At 33.2% G+C, this 17,079-nt stretch overlaps 2 protein-coding genes across 2 annotated transcripts; both read right to left on the bottom strand.

Annotated features, from left to right (window-relative positions):
- Window positions 1–10,814: 10,814 nt before the first annotated feature.
- On the bottom strand, window positions 10,815–13,288 carry LOC145618914 (uncharacterized). The gene is made up of 2 exons (XM_081673531.1): window positions 12,595–13,288; window positions 10,815–11,888 (listed from the first exon to the last, which is right to left on the bottom strand). The coding sequence occupies exons 1-2, from the start codon at window positions 13,180–13,182 to the stop codon at window positions 11,163–11,165; spliced, it is 1,314 nt and encodes a 437-aa protein (XP_081529657.1). The 5' UTR covers window positions 13,183–13,288; the 3' UTR covers window positions 10,815–11,162.
- Window positions 13,289–14,492: 1,204 nt separating this feature from the next.
- LOC145618923 (uncharacterized) lies at window positions 14,493–16,486 on the bottom strand. Its single transcript, XM_081673540.1, has 2 exons — window positions 15,815–16,486; window positions 14,493–15,308 (listed from the first exon to the last, which is right to left on the bottom strand). The coding sequence occupies exons 1-2, from the start codon at window positions 16,400–16,402 to the stop codon at window positions 14,577–14,579; spliced, it is 1,320 nt and encodes a 439-aa protein (XP_081529666.1). The 5' UTR covers window positions 16,403–16,486; the 3' UTR covers window positions 14,493–14,576.
- Window positions 16,487–17,079: the final 593 nt, after the last annotated feature.

A 17,079-nucleotide genomic window follows, 5' to 3' on the forward strand; every position in this document is an offset into this window, starting at 1 on the left:
TAAAAAATTTAAGGCTAATATTCATGCTTTTTGAGAAATTTTGGAGGTTTTCAGTCCCGGTGTCGAAAATCCTTAAGATTTTAGGGAATACATCTCGGGGTCATATATTGCCATGTGGACTCATATATGATCATTATACTTTGTCATAAATGTTCATGGTAGGCTTGAGTTGAGATAATGAAATCGGTGCAAGTTGTAAAGCAGTAATTTTGCCTTTCACTAGTAGAAAAATACAAATAGGCAACCCCCAATTGGCACCGGTTAAGACCAAACCGGTGCCAAAAACCGGCCTAAAATTGGGCGGGGATTTAGAGCAAGAACAATGGCACCGGTTCTGATCAAACCGGTGCCAAAAATAACAAGGCCACCGGTTAGAACCGGTGCCACTGAACCGGTGCACAAAAAAAAAAAAAAACCGGGTTTGTTCATTTATAAACCCTAACGTCCTTATCTCTCCTCTTAGCTGTTTACTTGCCTCCTCTTAGCTTCTCTCTCCTCTCTTTCTCCTCCAACTGAGCGCCTCTCCTCCTTCTCTCTCCTCTCTTTCTCCTCTTAGCTTTCCGACCTCTCTTCTCTGTCTCTCTCCCCTCTCTGTCCTCTTCTTCTGACCTGAAAACTACATCTAAGCCCGGCCTTAAGACGCGAGGCGCCCCTCTCGCAGTAGGTGCTTCTTGCTCGCCTCGCTCTTGTGACATGCATGCTATGTTTCCTGGTTAACCGCCTCGCCTCGCCTTGGATCTCTTTCTAGAACCACCTTCTTAGAAAGAGCCTGATTTGCGACTCTATCTTCTAAGTGAATTGGCGAGTTATAGGCGACGAACTCAATGGAGTGAGTTATACGCGACGAACTCAATGTTTCTGGGTTTAATAATTCGGGGTAAGGGTTTCTGGGTTTAATTATTTATGCTATGTGCCTTAATTTTTTTGGGTTTGATTGTTGTAATATTGTTCGAAATTGATTGGTGTAATTGATCTTGGAATTATTTGGGTTAATTGATTTTGTCATTTTTTGCACTTACTTGATTTTTCGAAATTTCTGGGTTTAATTGATTTTCGAAAGTTTTGGGGTTAATTGATTTTCTGGGTTTGCTGGGTTTAATTGATTGCTGGGTTTGATTTTGGGTTAATTGATTTTGTCATTATAATTCATTGTTTGTGCGGTTTTCTGAATTGATTTTCTCTTTCTCGTTCATGCATTAGTTTTCTGAATTATTGCTTCTCGTTTTTTTTTTTTTTTTTTTTTTTTTTTTTTTTTTTTCGTTTTAATAATTTCTGGGTTTTAATTGATACAGGTGTTAATTCATGCAACAAGGATTCAAGATTTTGATTTTGGAATATTATTTTGATGTTGAAATTTTTTATTTTTTATTTTTTATTTTTATTGTTTTACAATTTCAATTTCTGAGTTAAATTTCATTATAATTCATTGTAATTTTTTTTTTTTTTTGTATGGTACAATAACAACTTACTTGTTGAATATAATGTGATTTACCATTGTTTTGATGTTGAATATAACAATTTCAAGAATCCGTATTTCACCATTTTTTTTTGTTTGGTTCGTATTTCATGTTTGTTTGTATATTTTTTTTATTATTATTGCAAGAAAAAAGTAAATTAAAAAAAAAATACCAAAAAGGCACCGGTTAACCGGTGCCTAAAACAACTTCCACTAACAAAAAAAATTCCGCGAAATTATTTAAGGCACCGGTTAACCGGTGCCAAACCCGGTTTATGGCACCGGTTTTGAACCGGTGCCAAAAAGGGGTGTAATTGGCACCCCCCACATAGGCACGGGTTCAAACCGGTGCCATTTGCTATTTTTCTACTAGTGTTTTAAAGTCTAATTGGATGGTTCTACCCAGCCAATTGGACTCCCGCAGGGTGTTAGGGACCATGGTAAACATTTCGACAATTTTTATTTAAGGGCGAAAAAAATTCTAAAATTGTAGGCTAATAACCACGCTTTTTGAGAAATTTCGGGGCCCGGTGTCGAAAAGGCTTGAGATTTTAAGGGATAAATTTCAGGGTCATATGATGCCCTTTGGATCCATATATGATCATTATAGCTTGTTAGCATAAATGTTTGTGGTAAGCTTGAGTTAATGAAATCGGTGCAAGATGTAAACCGGTAAATTAGTCGTTTAAAGGCAAATTAGATGGTTCCACCCACCTAATTGGACTCCCAGAGGATATTAGGGACCATGGTAAACATTTCGGAAATTATATTTATAGGCAAAAATAAGTCGAAAAATTCCAAAATTGAAGGCTAATATCCACGGTTTTTGAGAAATTTTGGAGGTTTCGATCGGGGCCTGGTGTCGAAAATCCTTTAGATTTTTGGTGATACGCTCGGGGTCATATAATGCCTTTTGAAACCATATATGATCATCATATATATGTTGTCACAAATGTTCGTGGGAGGCTTGAGTTAATGAAATCGGTGCAAGTTGTAAATCGGTAATTTAGTCGTTTAATGGCAAGTTGGATGATTCCACCTACCCAATTGGACTCGCAGAGGGTATTAGGGATCATGATAACCATTTCGCCAATTTTTATTTACGGGCGAATAAAAGTAAAAAAATTCTAAAATTGAAGGCTTATGTAATATCCACGTTTTTTGAGAAAATTAGAAGTTTTCGAAGCCTAGTGTCGAAAGCCTGGATATTTTAGGGGATACATCTCGGGATTGGATTATATAATACCGTTTGGAACCATATGTGATCATTATATGTTGTCATAAATGTTCGTAGTAGGCTTGATGAGTTAATAAAGTCGATGAAAACCGGTAAATTAGCCGTTTAAAGGCATATTGGATATTTTTACCCTCCCAATTGGACTCCCGAATGAAGGGTATTAGGGACCATGATAAAAATTTCGTCAATTTTTATTTCCAAATTAAAAAAATCCCAAAAATTCCAAAATTAAAGACTAATCCACTCATTTTGCGAAGTTTTGAAGGTTTCGGAGTTCGGTATCGAAAAGTCTTGAAATTCTAGAGAATAATTTCTCGGGGTCATATAATGCCATTTGGAAGCATATGTGATCATTATTTGTTTTCATAAATGTTCATGGTAGACTTGAATTAATGATATCGGTGCAAGTTGTAAATCGGCAAATTGGCCGTTTAAAGGCAAATTGGATGATTCCACCTACCCAATTGAACTCCCTGAGGGTATTAGGGAACATGGTAAAATTTTCAGAATTTTTTTATTTTCGGGCCAAAAAAAGTTAAGAAATTCAAAAATTAAAGGATAATATCCACGTTTTTTTGAGAAATTTTGGAGTTTTCAGGGTCCGGTGTCTAAAAATCTTTAAATTCTAGGGAATACATCTCGTAGTCATATAATGTCGTTTGGGCCCATATATGATCATTATTTGTTGTCATAAATGTTCGTGGTAGGCTTGAGTTAATGAAATCGGTGCAAGTTTTAAACCGCTAAATTGGTCGTTTACAGGCAAATTGGATGGTTCACCCACCCAATTGGACTCCTGGGGGGTATTAGGGACCATTGTAAAGGCAATTTTTATTTGCGTGCGAAAAAAGTAAAAAAATTCCGAAATTGAATATCCATGCTTTTTGAGAAATTTCGAAGGTTTCGGAGCCTAGTGTTGAAAAGAAATAAGATTTTACGGGATACATCTCAGGGTCATATAGTGCCGTTTGGAGCCATAAATGATGATTATATGTTGTCATAAATGTTCGTGGTAGGCTTGAGTTAATGAAATCGGTGCAAGTTGTAAACCGGTAAATTGACCGTTTAAAGGCAAATAGGATGGTTCCACCCACTCAATTGGACTCTCGAAGGGTATTAGGGACCATGGTAAACATTTAGGAAATTTTTATATCCGGGTGATAAAAAGTCAAAAAATTCCAAAATTGAAGGCTAATATCCATGCTTTTTGAGAAATTTTGGAGGTTTCGGGTGTAACACCCTAGAAATTCCTTTATTTTAAAATACCTGTTTTGCCCTGTATAAAACTTTAAATAGGAATATCTAAGACATTACCGCCACCGTGAAAACGGTTAAGGCAAATATCAAAGATACACAGCGGAAGACTAATTTTAAAAACCTTTCCGAAACAAACCAACTTGAAAAGCTAACCAAACAAAAGTAAAGTTAAAACCAAAATGAGCGAAGTAAAATGAAAATCAACCTACAACTTGGAACCATTAAAGTCCCTTATTAAAAACCAAACCAAATCCAAACTTGATATTAGTTCCACATATAAATATTAGCATAAATAATTAAAGCAGAAACACATTGTAACTAATATAAACTAGCATGATTCGCTCTTCACTCGTGCCCCATCATGAATATGCCTCAATACCTGAAAAGCTTATCTCTATTTGTCTCCACTACTCTCCATTAAAAATGGGTCATCATAGGGCCAAGATAAAGACATGGCCAAAACACACAAACACACACAATCAGCAAAGCTGAGTACATAAGCGTAATTAAACACACTAACATGCTTTCACCTATCAACACACACTTACCTCATTGCACCTGTTCACAAGCACACACACCAATCAACGAGACACAATGACTAGACACTAATTAATTCATTTTGCATTGATTACGCATCGAACAGGTTTCCACCTATTAACCTCCCCCAAATAAATTTGAGGTTAACTGGCACGGGAGCTAACCGTGCCAGCGACAAAACCACACAAAGGTGGCGGAATTCCTGCGCATAATAATAAATAATAAAAAAGGAATATACAGCGTCCTGTACTCCATTGGAAGTTATGGTTAAATATAAAACCCCATAACCCCCCCATTGTTCATACTCAAGGTATATACGTTCCAAGAGTTTTGGTGCGTAATCTCTTTCACTTTACGTTATTTACATATTATTAGACTTGGTGATGACTCTCAAAGCATAATAAGTCAGTCAACAATAATTATACAATCAAACAAACATACCAATTTAATTCTTGAATAATTAGTGACCACATATTATTTATTGTTGAACCCTTTTTAATTCTACCTCAGTGTCAAAGACACCTTAAACGCATAATGCGCCAAAAATCCTATCCCTCGGTGTTAAAAACACCTTAAGTGCACAAAGGCACCAACATAAAATTTATTCCTTGTGTACATAGACACTTATATAGCTCCTTCCTCATGCTTAAAGCATCAATAAAAATTATTTGAACCATAATAAAATTTCTTTTCAATATTCCAAACATAATTAAACATGTAGTTTAATTAATCATGCCTTCTAACATGCCATAAAAAAAAATGTGGTTCAAACACAACATGCCCAAAATATAATTTTCCAATCCATAACCATCACAAATAATTCATGCTTCACAATTCAATCACAAACACCATAAATTCACAATTCCATACATAAACCTTAGCATGATACTACTTGTAATTGATTGAAATCCAACCTAGCATGATTCTACATCATCAAGATATGCTAAGTACGCGTACGTACCTCAAATAAGCTCTTAAAATAATCGAGTACTCTACAACAATTCTCGAACCAAGTCTCCTACATAAAGGGACAATAATACTATATTAATTACCCTTGTATACACAATTTTCAGCAACTTAAACTCACTTTAAATAACTTATAATAATCTAAAAATTATTTAAAAACCCCTAATTAAACTCCTTTTTAATGGATAATCACACCCTTTTATTAAAAATCACAATTATACTATTTTAAATAAAATTCCAACATTTTAAACTAATCAAAAATCCTTTAAAACTTCATCAAAATACATCTTTATACTTAAATTATCCATAGAAACATTAAATTATCTCTTACCCCTTTTAAACTCAAAGATAAAATTTAAAGCATAAAAAAAAAACTTCATTAAAAATCAAAAACTGCTCGAAAATCGTATTTAGAGGCTGAATTTGGCCACGAGAGGGTAGTGAGTCTTTCTTAAAACTTTGTTTCCACTCGATTTACTAGCTAATAATAAATAAGAAATAAAGGAAAAATAGACAACCTTTAAATAAAATTGCGGAAGCATACACTTAAATCGGAGGTATTACCGCCACACTCAACAACCTGTCGAGTGTTAAGGCTTACAAAATCTCAATAATTACAACCCAATAAACTAGGTGAGCTATTTATACAACTTTATAAACTCATGACATCACACTAATCGAAACACTTGAGCTCCTTTAGCTACGACCACTTGATCAACCTGCTTAGAAAATCTTGACTGCTCACCATTAAGGACAAATTCCAAAATAGATCGTCGCAGGGCCACCATAAGAAAAAGACATGTCCGCAAACACAAGTAGCACAACAAAACAACACACACGTCAGCAAAAAGCTGAGTAATCACCACATATCAGGATACAAAGAATAATATAACAATTAATATAATTAACTCACTTAAACAATGTAGTTCGAAACTACATTACACATTGTACTCTGGAAAATAACCTTTATCAACTCAACCTCGAATAATAATACGAACCTTTACTCAATATATCCCATAAGTGTGCCATGCTCGTTGTTCTATACCTAGCCTTGGACATGGGTAATTCGAATAAAACCAACAAGTATAAAAACTTGAATACTCCCAATAACTAGAAAACACCTTGAACCAGACCACATACGGGTCAATTCCCACTGTAGGGGACCATAGAAAAATAAATAATAAAGATTGTACCTCATTCTTACCAACATGCCAAGGATTAAGGTCTATAACGTCGAGCCTCAAACCAATAACAAAATAATAATCTCAACCTTTTGATCTCATACATCAATCAAATAACCATTCACAAATTAATTTATAATATCTCAATATTGGCACATGTTCCCAAATAATATAACAATTCGATTCATAATATCTCAACTCTTAAAACACATACTAATAACCCAAATATAATCATATCTCAACCCAAAAATAATACTCTGCACTAACAATCCTAAAACCTCGATAAAACAATACTCCCTATAGAAACAACATTAAAAACCCTAGAAAAATAACACAATCAATCAATACCACAAAATTAGTACGGCAATTAGAATCATATAATACCACACACTAATCATATACATATAAATCATGATCATATATAATTCACAAATTATAAAATTTACACATAACAATACAGAGTACAATTAATACTAACAATTTATAATCAAACAAATCAAAAAAATTAATTAAGGTAGTGTGATTACATATGCTAGTAATACAAACATCTCCAAATAAGTTCGTGTGATTACCTTTCGGAAATAATTGACCAAATATTAAAGGAAGTTCTTGACTGCTTGATCACAGTTAATGCGCACGACTCCAAACACTTTTCTGTTAGTGGACCAACTCAACCAAAAGCTTAAGCTAATGGTTGAGGCCCAGGAATATGTTTTATACTCCATCACGCCCCCTCACACGAGAGCCCGTTTGGGCTAGAAGTGTGGATGCAGCATGGGCCCTCCTCATACCCAGCGCTTAATATTCCACTTGAAAGTGGGGGTGGATGAGATTCGAACCCGTGACCTTTGTGTCACGCTGGCTCTGATACCATGTTAGTGGACCAACTCAACCAAAAGCTTAAGCTAATGGTTGAGGCCCAGGAATATGTTTTTATACTCCATCATTTTCAATAAAAAGTAATTGGTTTGATCAAATGATGATCATGGATTGCCGCATGATATATATATATATATATTGAGAAGGGAATTGATGAAGTTTGAGCATATATAAGACAATTATTAAACTAGTGAAAACAAGTTTGCAGAGGTCAAAGATTAGAGTTTTTGAGAAGGTAAAACACGACTGCACATACGGCTATGTAGATATATACATATATATATATATATATATATATATATATATATATATATATATATATATATATATATATATATATATATATATATATATATATATATATATATATATATATATATATATATATATATATATATATATATATATATATATATATATATATATATATATATATATATATATATATATATATATATATATATATATATATATATAAAGGGTTTAAGATAATTTATAATGTATAGGATAACAAAAATAGAGTATAAAATAAAATTCATAAAATAATTTAAAATATATTATTTAAGTCATAAAATATATCCTAATAAAATCTTAAAATATTCGGGTATTACAATCTACCCTCCTTAAAACAAGTTTCGTCCTCGAAACTTGAAATAGAAAAATAATTTGTAAATTTGAAAGAGAGTAAAACTAAACAAAACTTTTCTTTGTAAAATATATAGATTTGCGGGTTAAAGTCGGGTTCGGTTTAAGTCAATAATTTGCGGGTTATAATCAGGTTAGGTCATTTCCAAGTCGGGTCATTCTCGGATTCAAGTTGGGTTATGTTCAAGTTAATAATTTGCAGTTTACAATCAGGTCGGGTCATTTCCAAGTCGGGTCATATTCGGGTTCAACTAATTGTAAATAGATAATTATCATTTTTATCAAGCTAATTATTTCCTTTGACTATAATAATATGACAATATACTAGGGAACTATAGTTTATAATTTAGGAAGATAATTATCTTCTTTGACCATACAACAAATATATATACTATATTTAAGTCTTAAATTTGAGGATGATGCTCCTTTCTTTTGCTGGCCTGGACCGACTTGGTCTTCCTAGACAAAATGCTTTGATCAACAATAATTAGGTGGTCTAAATTGCATTTAAGGTGATTTGAAATCGGGTTAGGAACAATTTGGGTTGAATTTAGGTTGGGTCAATAACAAGTCGTGTTTATTTCGAGTCGGGTTAGTAACAGATCGAGTTGAATTTTTGGGTCGGGTTAGTAATAGGTCGGGTTGATTTCGGGTCGGGTTTGTATCAGGTTGGGTTAAATTTGGGTCGGGTTAGGAACGGGTCGGGTTGAATTCAGGTCAGGCTAGTAACAAGTCGGGTTAAATTCGAGATTTGACGGGTTAAAACGGTTTGGGTCAATTTTGGTTCCAGTCGGGTTCAGTTCTGGCCAATAATTTACGGGTTACATTCGGGTCGGGTCATCTCCAGGTCATTTCATGTTCGGGTTCGGGTCTCACATACTCGGGTCAACTCAGATCTAGGGTTGGTTTCAGGTCGGGTCATGTCGGGATTGGGTCACCATTTTTTCGGGTTCAGATGGGTCGGTTAATAATCGGTATTTCGGGTCGGATCAACTTTTGACCGTTCTACCTAAAACTATCAGAAGCAATCAACAAATACTTGTATTATTTACCGATTGTTTAAATTATACAACAAAAAACAAAAATAAAACATTGCAAGATATGAATTGACTCATATAATTAAGTCCAAATACACAGCTAATTAATAAATAATTTATTGCATAACCAATATATTTTCCAGCCTTAAAAAAAATGGAAAAAAGATAACCTAGCCCAAAACCGTTACAAAATCTTATTGATTTCTTGTTTTTTTTTTTTTAAAAAAAAAAAAAAAAAAAAAAAACTCATTGATATCTTTTTTTTTTTTTTTTGGACACAAAATCTCATTGATTTAGTATCTTCAGATTCTTCACACAATATCACAACTTTCCTTTACACTCCCAACCTATAAATATTAGCATATATTCTCATTAAGGAAATAAATCAATCTTAATTCAATCCCCAATAATATTTCTTTATAAAAAAAAACCCTTTAATCCCTTGCTATTCATCATAATAAACCTCCACAAAAATAAAATAGTCCAAAAAATCTCCAAAAACACAAGATGAAACTACAAGAATCAACATCAAACATGAAAAAAACATACTTGTACAATTTCTTGCCTACCAAGAAAGAAGAGATGGATGTGAGTGCTAGAGGTGTAACGAATTCAACCCAAGTCCCCCGTATCCTCATCGAAATTCGAGACGATTCCTCGGTTCCAACCATGCTTATGCCAAACCTCGACTCGAAAGACAACCTCGACAAGAAGTACGACCCGTGGCGGATCCAGAAATCCTTAGACGTGAACGAGATTGCTACCGGTAAGATTCGGTTGAGTCATGACGATGTTTTTGAACATGTGTTTCGTTACTCTAGTTTAGAGACTGCTAACAAAATTGTTACGGGTAATAAAGTCCATGTTTCTGTTTGTGATTTGACTGACGAAAATGCCCCTGTTGTGTACGGTCCGTACGATGAGACGACTTTTATTGAAAAAGGTGGACAGGATGATTATGTTCTTGGGGTTAATATAGATTTGTTCAAGACTCGTGGGTTTAATAAGGATGATAAAATTGGGATTTATTATGATCATAGGAATCAAGTTTTTTACTTTAAGGCCTTTCGTTGATCGATTAGTCGTTTGACTTTCTTGTTACATTGATAGTTTAACTTGAGGTCGTACCATGACCATTAATTTGGTAGCATTGTCGTGTGTCCTTTTTAATTTTCCTTGTGTAAAACTTTAATTGCTGGTCGGATGTTTAGTTTACTATGATCAAATAATGTTATAGTGCATAAACTTTCGTGTTATGATTAATAAATAAGATATAGATTGTTACTTTTCTTTAAATTTATCTTTTGTTCTTGAATCTTGATTAGAATAATTATTCGAATTGGTTTATGTTATATTGTGCTACGAAAGATTAATACAATTCAATTATGTTATTTGAGGAAATCAGGACATATGTATAATCTTGGAGTAACGATGAATGTAATATTTCAAAATTAATTGCATGTATTTACTGATATTATCGTTTAATTGCAGTCGCTGAATGATATATTTTCAGTTGTAAATTGTAACTGTCTATTAATTTGTGAGTATATTTTAGCAAAAAATAAATATTTTATTGAAGACAATAATTATCTTTTTTTTAGGATGGTGTTTTATCATTTAGCAGGCTTTTAAAAATTGATAAAGAACAAGAAATTAATCTAGACCTTTAAAACCTTATACATTTTTAATTTGATGATTAGCTACTTAGATATTTTGGTATTATCACTCAAAGCCCAAGAAAATAAAATTGTACAAGCTAGGTATTCTCATAATGTATATAATGTAATAAATTTTGCATTAACAAATGAATTTTAGCAACAACTTATCATACTTTTACCGTTACTTTAAGGTTTGTTCAATCACTTAGCTTAATAGCAACACTCTAATCAATAAAATTACATACATAAACCAACCTTGTTACATCAAACAAACAAATAAAACTGGAATAGCTAGAAATTTACACTTGCTCAAGCATTTGACAATGCATCCTCTCTTCTACCACGCGATTTCCTTTGCTTTATACGCCTTTTGATACTTGTTACAACCCACACAATCAACCGTATGATATTAAGTGCACTAACAATAATCAACAACCCAAACCAAATCAACATAAGAATAACAGCAACATCGAGTTTTGAGTATCGACTTTCAGTTGAAAGCATTTGTCCAATGTAATTCAGTGCCAAAAATCCGATAGCACTATACATCAACTGTATCACAAGCCAACCACAAAATTTGTTTCTTAAGGGTAAACCACTTACTAGTAACAATATGATCGTTACAGCAGGCACGAATGAACCCGAGTTTATTGAGAATTGGTCAGGTATATCTGGTCCATTTACCTTCAAGTAGATAATTGGCAATGCATTAATCGTGACTATAATAGCCGCGATGATTAATATTTGGCCTTTCATATCTTCCAAATGTTTCGTGTTATCATCATTGAATGTGAAAAATCTTTTCCATGACTTTTTTGGGCTTGGTGGTTTGGTTGCATTGTTTTCTTGGGTGCTTATTTTTGATGGTTGAGTGTTTGTGGTTGGTTTTCGAACGTTGGATCGAAGGAGAAGATTGAGTAGCTCGAGTCCTTTGAAGTCTTTAGGAGAGTTTTCGACCAAATCTAAGGCTGTAAGACCATTGTTGTTCACTGCATTTTGTTCAATACTTGTTGTTTCTAACAAGTATTTTGTAACCTAGAAAAGGAAATAGCAGAATAAGTTTTTTTTATTTTTTTTTAATTAATTGATTTATTTATTCATAATGTGATGTATATTATTGGTAATACGGAGTAACGAAAGTACTTGTTATTCAAATATATGAATTTCTATCATACCGGTAAATAAAGACATACATTCATACAATGAATCGGAGTCAATTTATTTCAATACCATGATCAATTTAAGCAACAAATATTTTAAGTCTAAAAAAACTCAAATGAGATAAAATAATTAATTTATGATATGATAATATAATATAAATTCAAATAAAGTCTAATAAGACGAATAAAAGATAGGATTGATAGGATAAGATAAGATAATTAAAGATTGATACGGAGTACTCCGTAATTAAATAAAAAATTTTAGGGCTAATAAGATTGATAAAATAATTGAAATATAAACGAGGATAACTTTATCTTGGTAATACGAGTAACAATTTATGAACAAAATAATTTTATTTTAGTAAAAATAATTTCAATTCAGCAAAATTAAGATGAAGTGAACAACACCTTACTCCAAATAATTAATAATTATTAGACGAATAGTTTAAAAATTTAAATGGTACTCTATATAAGTATTAATGCACGAAAAGGTGTATAAAAGACATGATTAATTTTTAAAATATACGAGTAAAAAAAAAAAATAAAAAAAATAATAGAGGTTAACAGGACAAAAAGAGTACCTCCAAATTCTTATGTAGAGCAGCCAAATGCAAGACAGTATTACCATCATCATTTATTGCATTCAACAAGTTGTTACAATCACTTTGACCTTTAAACATCTCAACCAACACCTTTAAAGCATCCAAATTATCATACTTCACACACAAGTGCAAAATAGTACCCCCTCCATCCACCCTCGACCGAGTCGACTCGGGACACGCCCGAGTCAACTCGGTCAACACCTCAACCTTGACCCCCTTCATTATAGCCAAGTGAAGGGGCAACTTCCCATCCTTGGTACGAGCAAGGCACGAACTCGGTCCCACACGTAAAAGCTCACGGACGATCTCCACGTTTCCCTTGGCGGAAGCGACGTGGAGGGGCAAGTGGCCGAGCGAGTCAGGCTCGGCCGCAAGCTGGGGGTTGTGGCTGAGTACAGCATGTACAAACTCGAGGCGCCCGCGTAAGGTTGCAACATGTAAAGGGGTGTCTTGGAAGAATGTTGTTGAGATTCTATCAAGTATTAAGGGATCTTCTTGTATTAATGCTTTTAAATTTGTCACATTTCCTTCAAAAGCAGCTTCATACAACTTTTTCTCCATTTCCATTTTTTTTTCCTCTATTCTATATTACTCTTTTAAATTAGTTGCAAGTTGTACATTTTGGTTAGTTCATAGAACAAGTTTTATAGTAGCTTTGGTACCAAGTATAAGAAAGTCAAGATAACAAGGAAAGTTTAGGCTAGTTGGATAGTTTGACTTTGAATGTTGGGCTTGGTCAAATAATGTAGGAAAGTAACAGCTAATAATGGAAAGAAGATAACTATGGATAAAATGCGTGTTCTTTATGTGTTTGGTGTATACGCTAAATTATGATTTAGGTGACCACAAGACATAAGAGGGGCTTCTCTTGCACGATGCTTAAGAAAAAATGAATCACCGTTACTTTATAGTTTATACTCAATGATCTTTCAAAAAAAATATACTCAATGATCTTTCAAAAAAAATATACTCAATGATCTTCGGGATTTGATCCATACCAAAAAGAAAATTCCCCGTCTATAATAACTTTAGCCATAATGATTAATAACTAAGATAACTGTCGGTGATTTAAAGTTATATTTAAATTATTCAAATAGTACCATCTTAATATCAACAAAGCGTTATATTGATACTAACTGTTATATTGATACTAACTATAGGAAAATTTAAGTTTATTTTGTCATTAATTATTTAGGTGTTTAAGATGTTACCACCTAATAAGCACAACTTTATTTGTGTCAACACTAAACATCATCATTTAGGTACTTAGTCAATATAGTCATTAAGCAATATAGGTTGAGAAATGTTCTTTTTGTCTAGCCCGTAGGGGTTTGACACTTTGACACATATTTCAATGCTTGAGTTTGATCATCACATAAATGTCTAACTAAAGTTGTTCAATGTGATACTAATTGATTTTCATATATTACTCAAAAGTTACAGTTAAAATCAAATTGTGTCAATTTTTATTGAATGGAGTATATTACTACGTATATAAAGAATGTGTTGTATACTTATTTGGGGCATGCACAATGATAAAGCATGTGGTGTTGAGGTCATTTAGGGGAAAAAAACACATATTTTGATGTGCTACAGATTGGAAGATAATTTGCATATGTTCTAAGATTATGCGTATATGGTATATCGTATATGTATAGGGTATGTAGATCTCCCACCAAAAAGTCAAAAAGGATGTACCATTTGTAATACCTTCAATTATTAGTAATGTAATTGTAATGTGAAATCAAATGTAAACCATTAAAATCTAATAGATATAACATATAACTTAATCAATCAATACATAAACCATGTTATTTTAAACAAATGAAACTATTTTTTTTTTTTTTTTCTAAAAAAGAAAAAACAGAGGGAACTTAGATTAGTGTTACATCAGATCAAAGAAATAAAAGTAAATTTGAGCAGCAATTACAAACTTTTAATGTGTAATATTCACCCTTACATTATGCATTATTTGCCATAGAATTCTCTCTTCCAAGGCGCAACCTTCTACGCTTCATACACATTTTGATGCTCTTCACTATCCACACAATCAAACGAATGACATTTAGTGCACTTACTAACATAAGCAACCCGAACCAAATCGACACGAAAATAAACACAAAATTCACAGTTGAGTATCGACTTTCATTTGAGACCATCTCTCCAAGATAATTCAACCCCAAAAATCCAATTGAAGTGTACAAACATTGTATCACAAGCCAAGCACAAAGCTTGTTACTTAAGGGAAAACCGGCTACTATTAGCAACATTATTGTAACAGCAGGCACAAATGAAGCCGAGTTGATCACGTATTGACCGGTTAAATCCGGTCCATTTACCCTCATGTAGATGATAGGCAATGCATTTATCGCGGCTATTATAGCCGCGGTAATAAATATTTCACCTTTCATATCTTGTAACTGGTTATGACTATTGAAGGTGAAAAACTTTGTCCAGGACTTTTTAGGCCTTGGTTGCCTAGGATGTGTTGTTGGTGGTTGGGTTATCGCGGCTGAGAGAGATGAATGAGTGTTGGTTGATCGTTTAATAGCGTTTGATTGTAGAAGGAAGTTGAGTAGCTCAAGTCCTTTCAAGTCTTTAGGTGAATTTTCAACCAAATCTAAGGCTGTAAGACCATTGATGTTCATTGCATTTGGTTCAATGCCTGGTATTGCTAGCAAGTGTTTTGTAATCTGAAATAAGCACAGAAATAATAATCATGACTGCGTGCTAAACATGTAATAAAAGATCTCACAAGAGCTACAAAACTTTATTTTCTCTTAAATTTCTATATAATAGGCCACGACAACCTTGCATTCATGGTCAAACTATGATAACTTTGACCATTAATTTATATTATTGAACTGTAATAGAACTTGTAAAACTATTTGTGATATGGATACAAGTCAAATTAATTTAGAATTGTATTTTGACAAATTTATGATTAAAGATTTAAAGGTCACTTGGCAGTCTGGTCAACGAAATCAATTTGTCAGATTTGTTCCAATTTTGTACTTAATCAACATCCATAATTTAAGATCAATAAGCATCTATCTTCATGAAATTTGATTAAGTATAAAGTTGAAATTTATAATATTGGAAAAATTAATTAAGACATTTTCTTAAAAAAGAATAGACGATTATTATTATTATTACTCGGATTATTAACAGAAAACCAGGAATTAAGGGAGAGAAATACCTCCAAATGCCTTTGAAGAGCAGCTAAATGTAAGATAGTATTGCCATCATCATTTCTTACATTCAATAAGTTGTTACCATCTTTGTCACCATTCAACAACTCCAATATTACTTGAAAAGCATCCAAGTTTTCAAACTTAACACACAAGTGCAAAACAGTATCTCCTCTATCCACTCTTGATTGCATTGACTCAGGACATGCTTGAGCCAACTCCCTTACCACCTCAACTCGAACGCCTTTACTTATAGCCAAGTGAAGGGGCAACTTCCCATCCTTGGTACGAGCTAGGCAAGAACTCGGACTAACACGTACCAGCTCATGGATGATCTCCGTATGTCCTTTGGTGGAAGCGACGTGGAGGGGCAAGTGGCCGAGCAAGTCACACTCGGTGGCAAGCCTAGGGTTGTAACTAAGTACCGCCTTTGCAAACTCGAGGTGTCCTCGTAGGATTGCAATGTGTAGAGGAGTATCTTGATAGAAGGTTGAAGATATTCTATCAAGAATTAAAGGGTCTTCTTTGATTATTGTTTTCAAGCTTGAAACATTTCCTTCAAGAGCAGCTTCATACAACCTCTTCTCCATTTCCATCTCTTTTTCTCTCTGAATAAAGTTGGTTTTTTCTTACTTGTATAAGGAACAATTTTTTCTTTTAGTAATATGGATTGGTTTGACTTTATAATATGGACATGGTCTAATAACGTAGGAAACAATCATAAGATATATTCTTAATCCAATTCAAGTTTGGTGCATATGCTAACCAATGATTGATGTTTTACAATGAGCAATGCTTAATGAATGCCAGCCTAATCATGGTCAACTTTTGAAATTGTACAAACCATTGTTTATTCACTGGACAACCTTCAAAAACTAAGAGTTGCAGGGAATTGATCTATGACATTAAGTCTCAACAAAACAATTACACTTTTCGATCTTAAATGTTTGTCCCATATACCAAAAATGGTTGTCCTCAAAAGATGGCCACTTTCTTAGATAATGAGGAACACCCTTTTTACTCTCACATAAAATACTTTCGACACCATCACTTTTGTCTCTTATTAACTCCACTAAATAAAAAGTCAACACCATTAAAAAAGTCAACACTATTAAAAAAAGTCAACAATGTAATAAATTCATAAAGGCGAATCTTTAGAGACGTAGGGAGTAATAATAATTCACGATCTAGCTTAAGAGTATTAGACACCATAAAATTTTTCACTTTTTAAAGTTAACATGTTAATACAGTTAAGGACTATCTTGTGTGTTTT

Source organism: Chenopodium album, chromosome 3 (genome assembly GCF_948465745.1).
Source record: "Chenopodium album chromosome 3, dcCheAlbu1.1, whole genome shotgun sequence".
Lineage (NCBI taxonomy): Eukaryota > Viridiplantae > Streptophyta > Magnoliopsida > Caryophyllales > Amaranthaceae > Chenopodium > Chenopodium album.

Excerpts from the sequence above, each read along its gene's own strand:
- LOC145618914 (XM_081673531.1), bottom strand. The coding sequence starts at position 13,182 with ATGGAAATGGAGAAAAAGTTGTATGAAGCTGCTTTTGAAGGAAATGTG. Across the intron at positions 11,889-12,594 it reads CTCTACATAAGAATTTGGAG|GTTACAAAATACTTGTTAGA; the intron begins GTACTCTTTTTG and ends TTCCTTTTCTAG.
- LOC145618923 (XM_081673540.1), bottom strand. The coding sequence starts at position 16,402 with ATGGAAATGGAGAAGAGGTTGTATGAAGCTGCTCTTGAAGGAAATGTT. Across the intron at positions 15,309-15,814 it reads CTCTTCAAAGGCATTTGGAG|ATTACAAAACACTTGCTAGC; the intron begins GTATTTCTCTCC and ends TGCTTATTTCAG.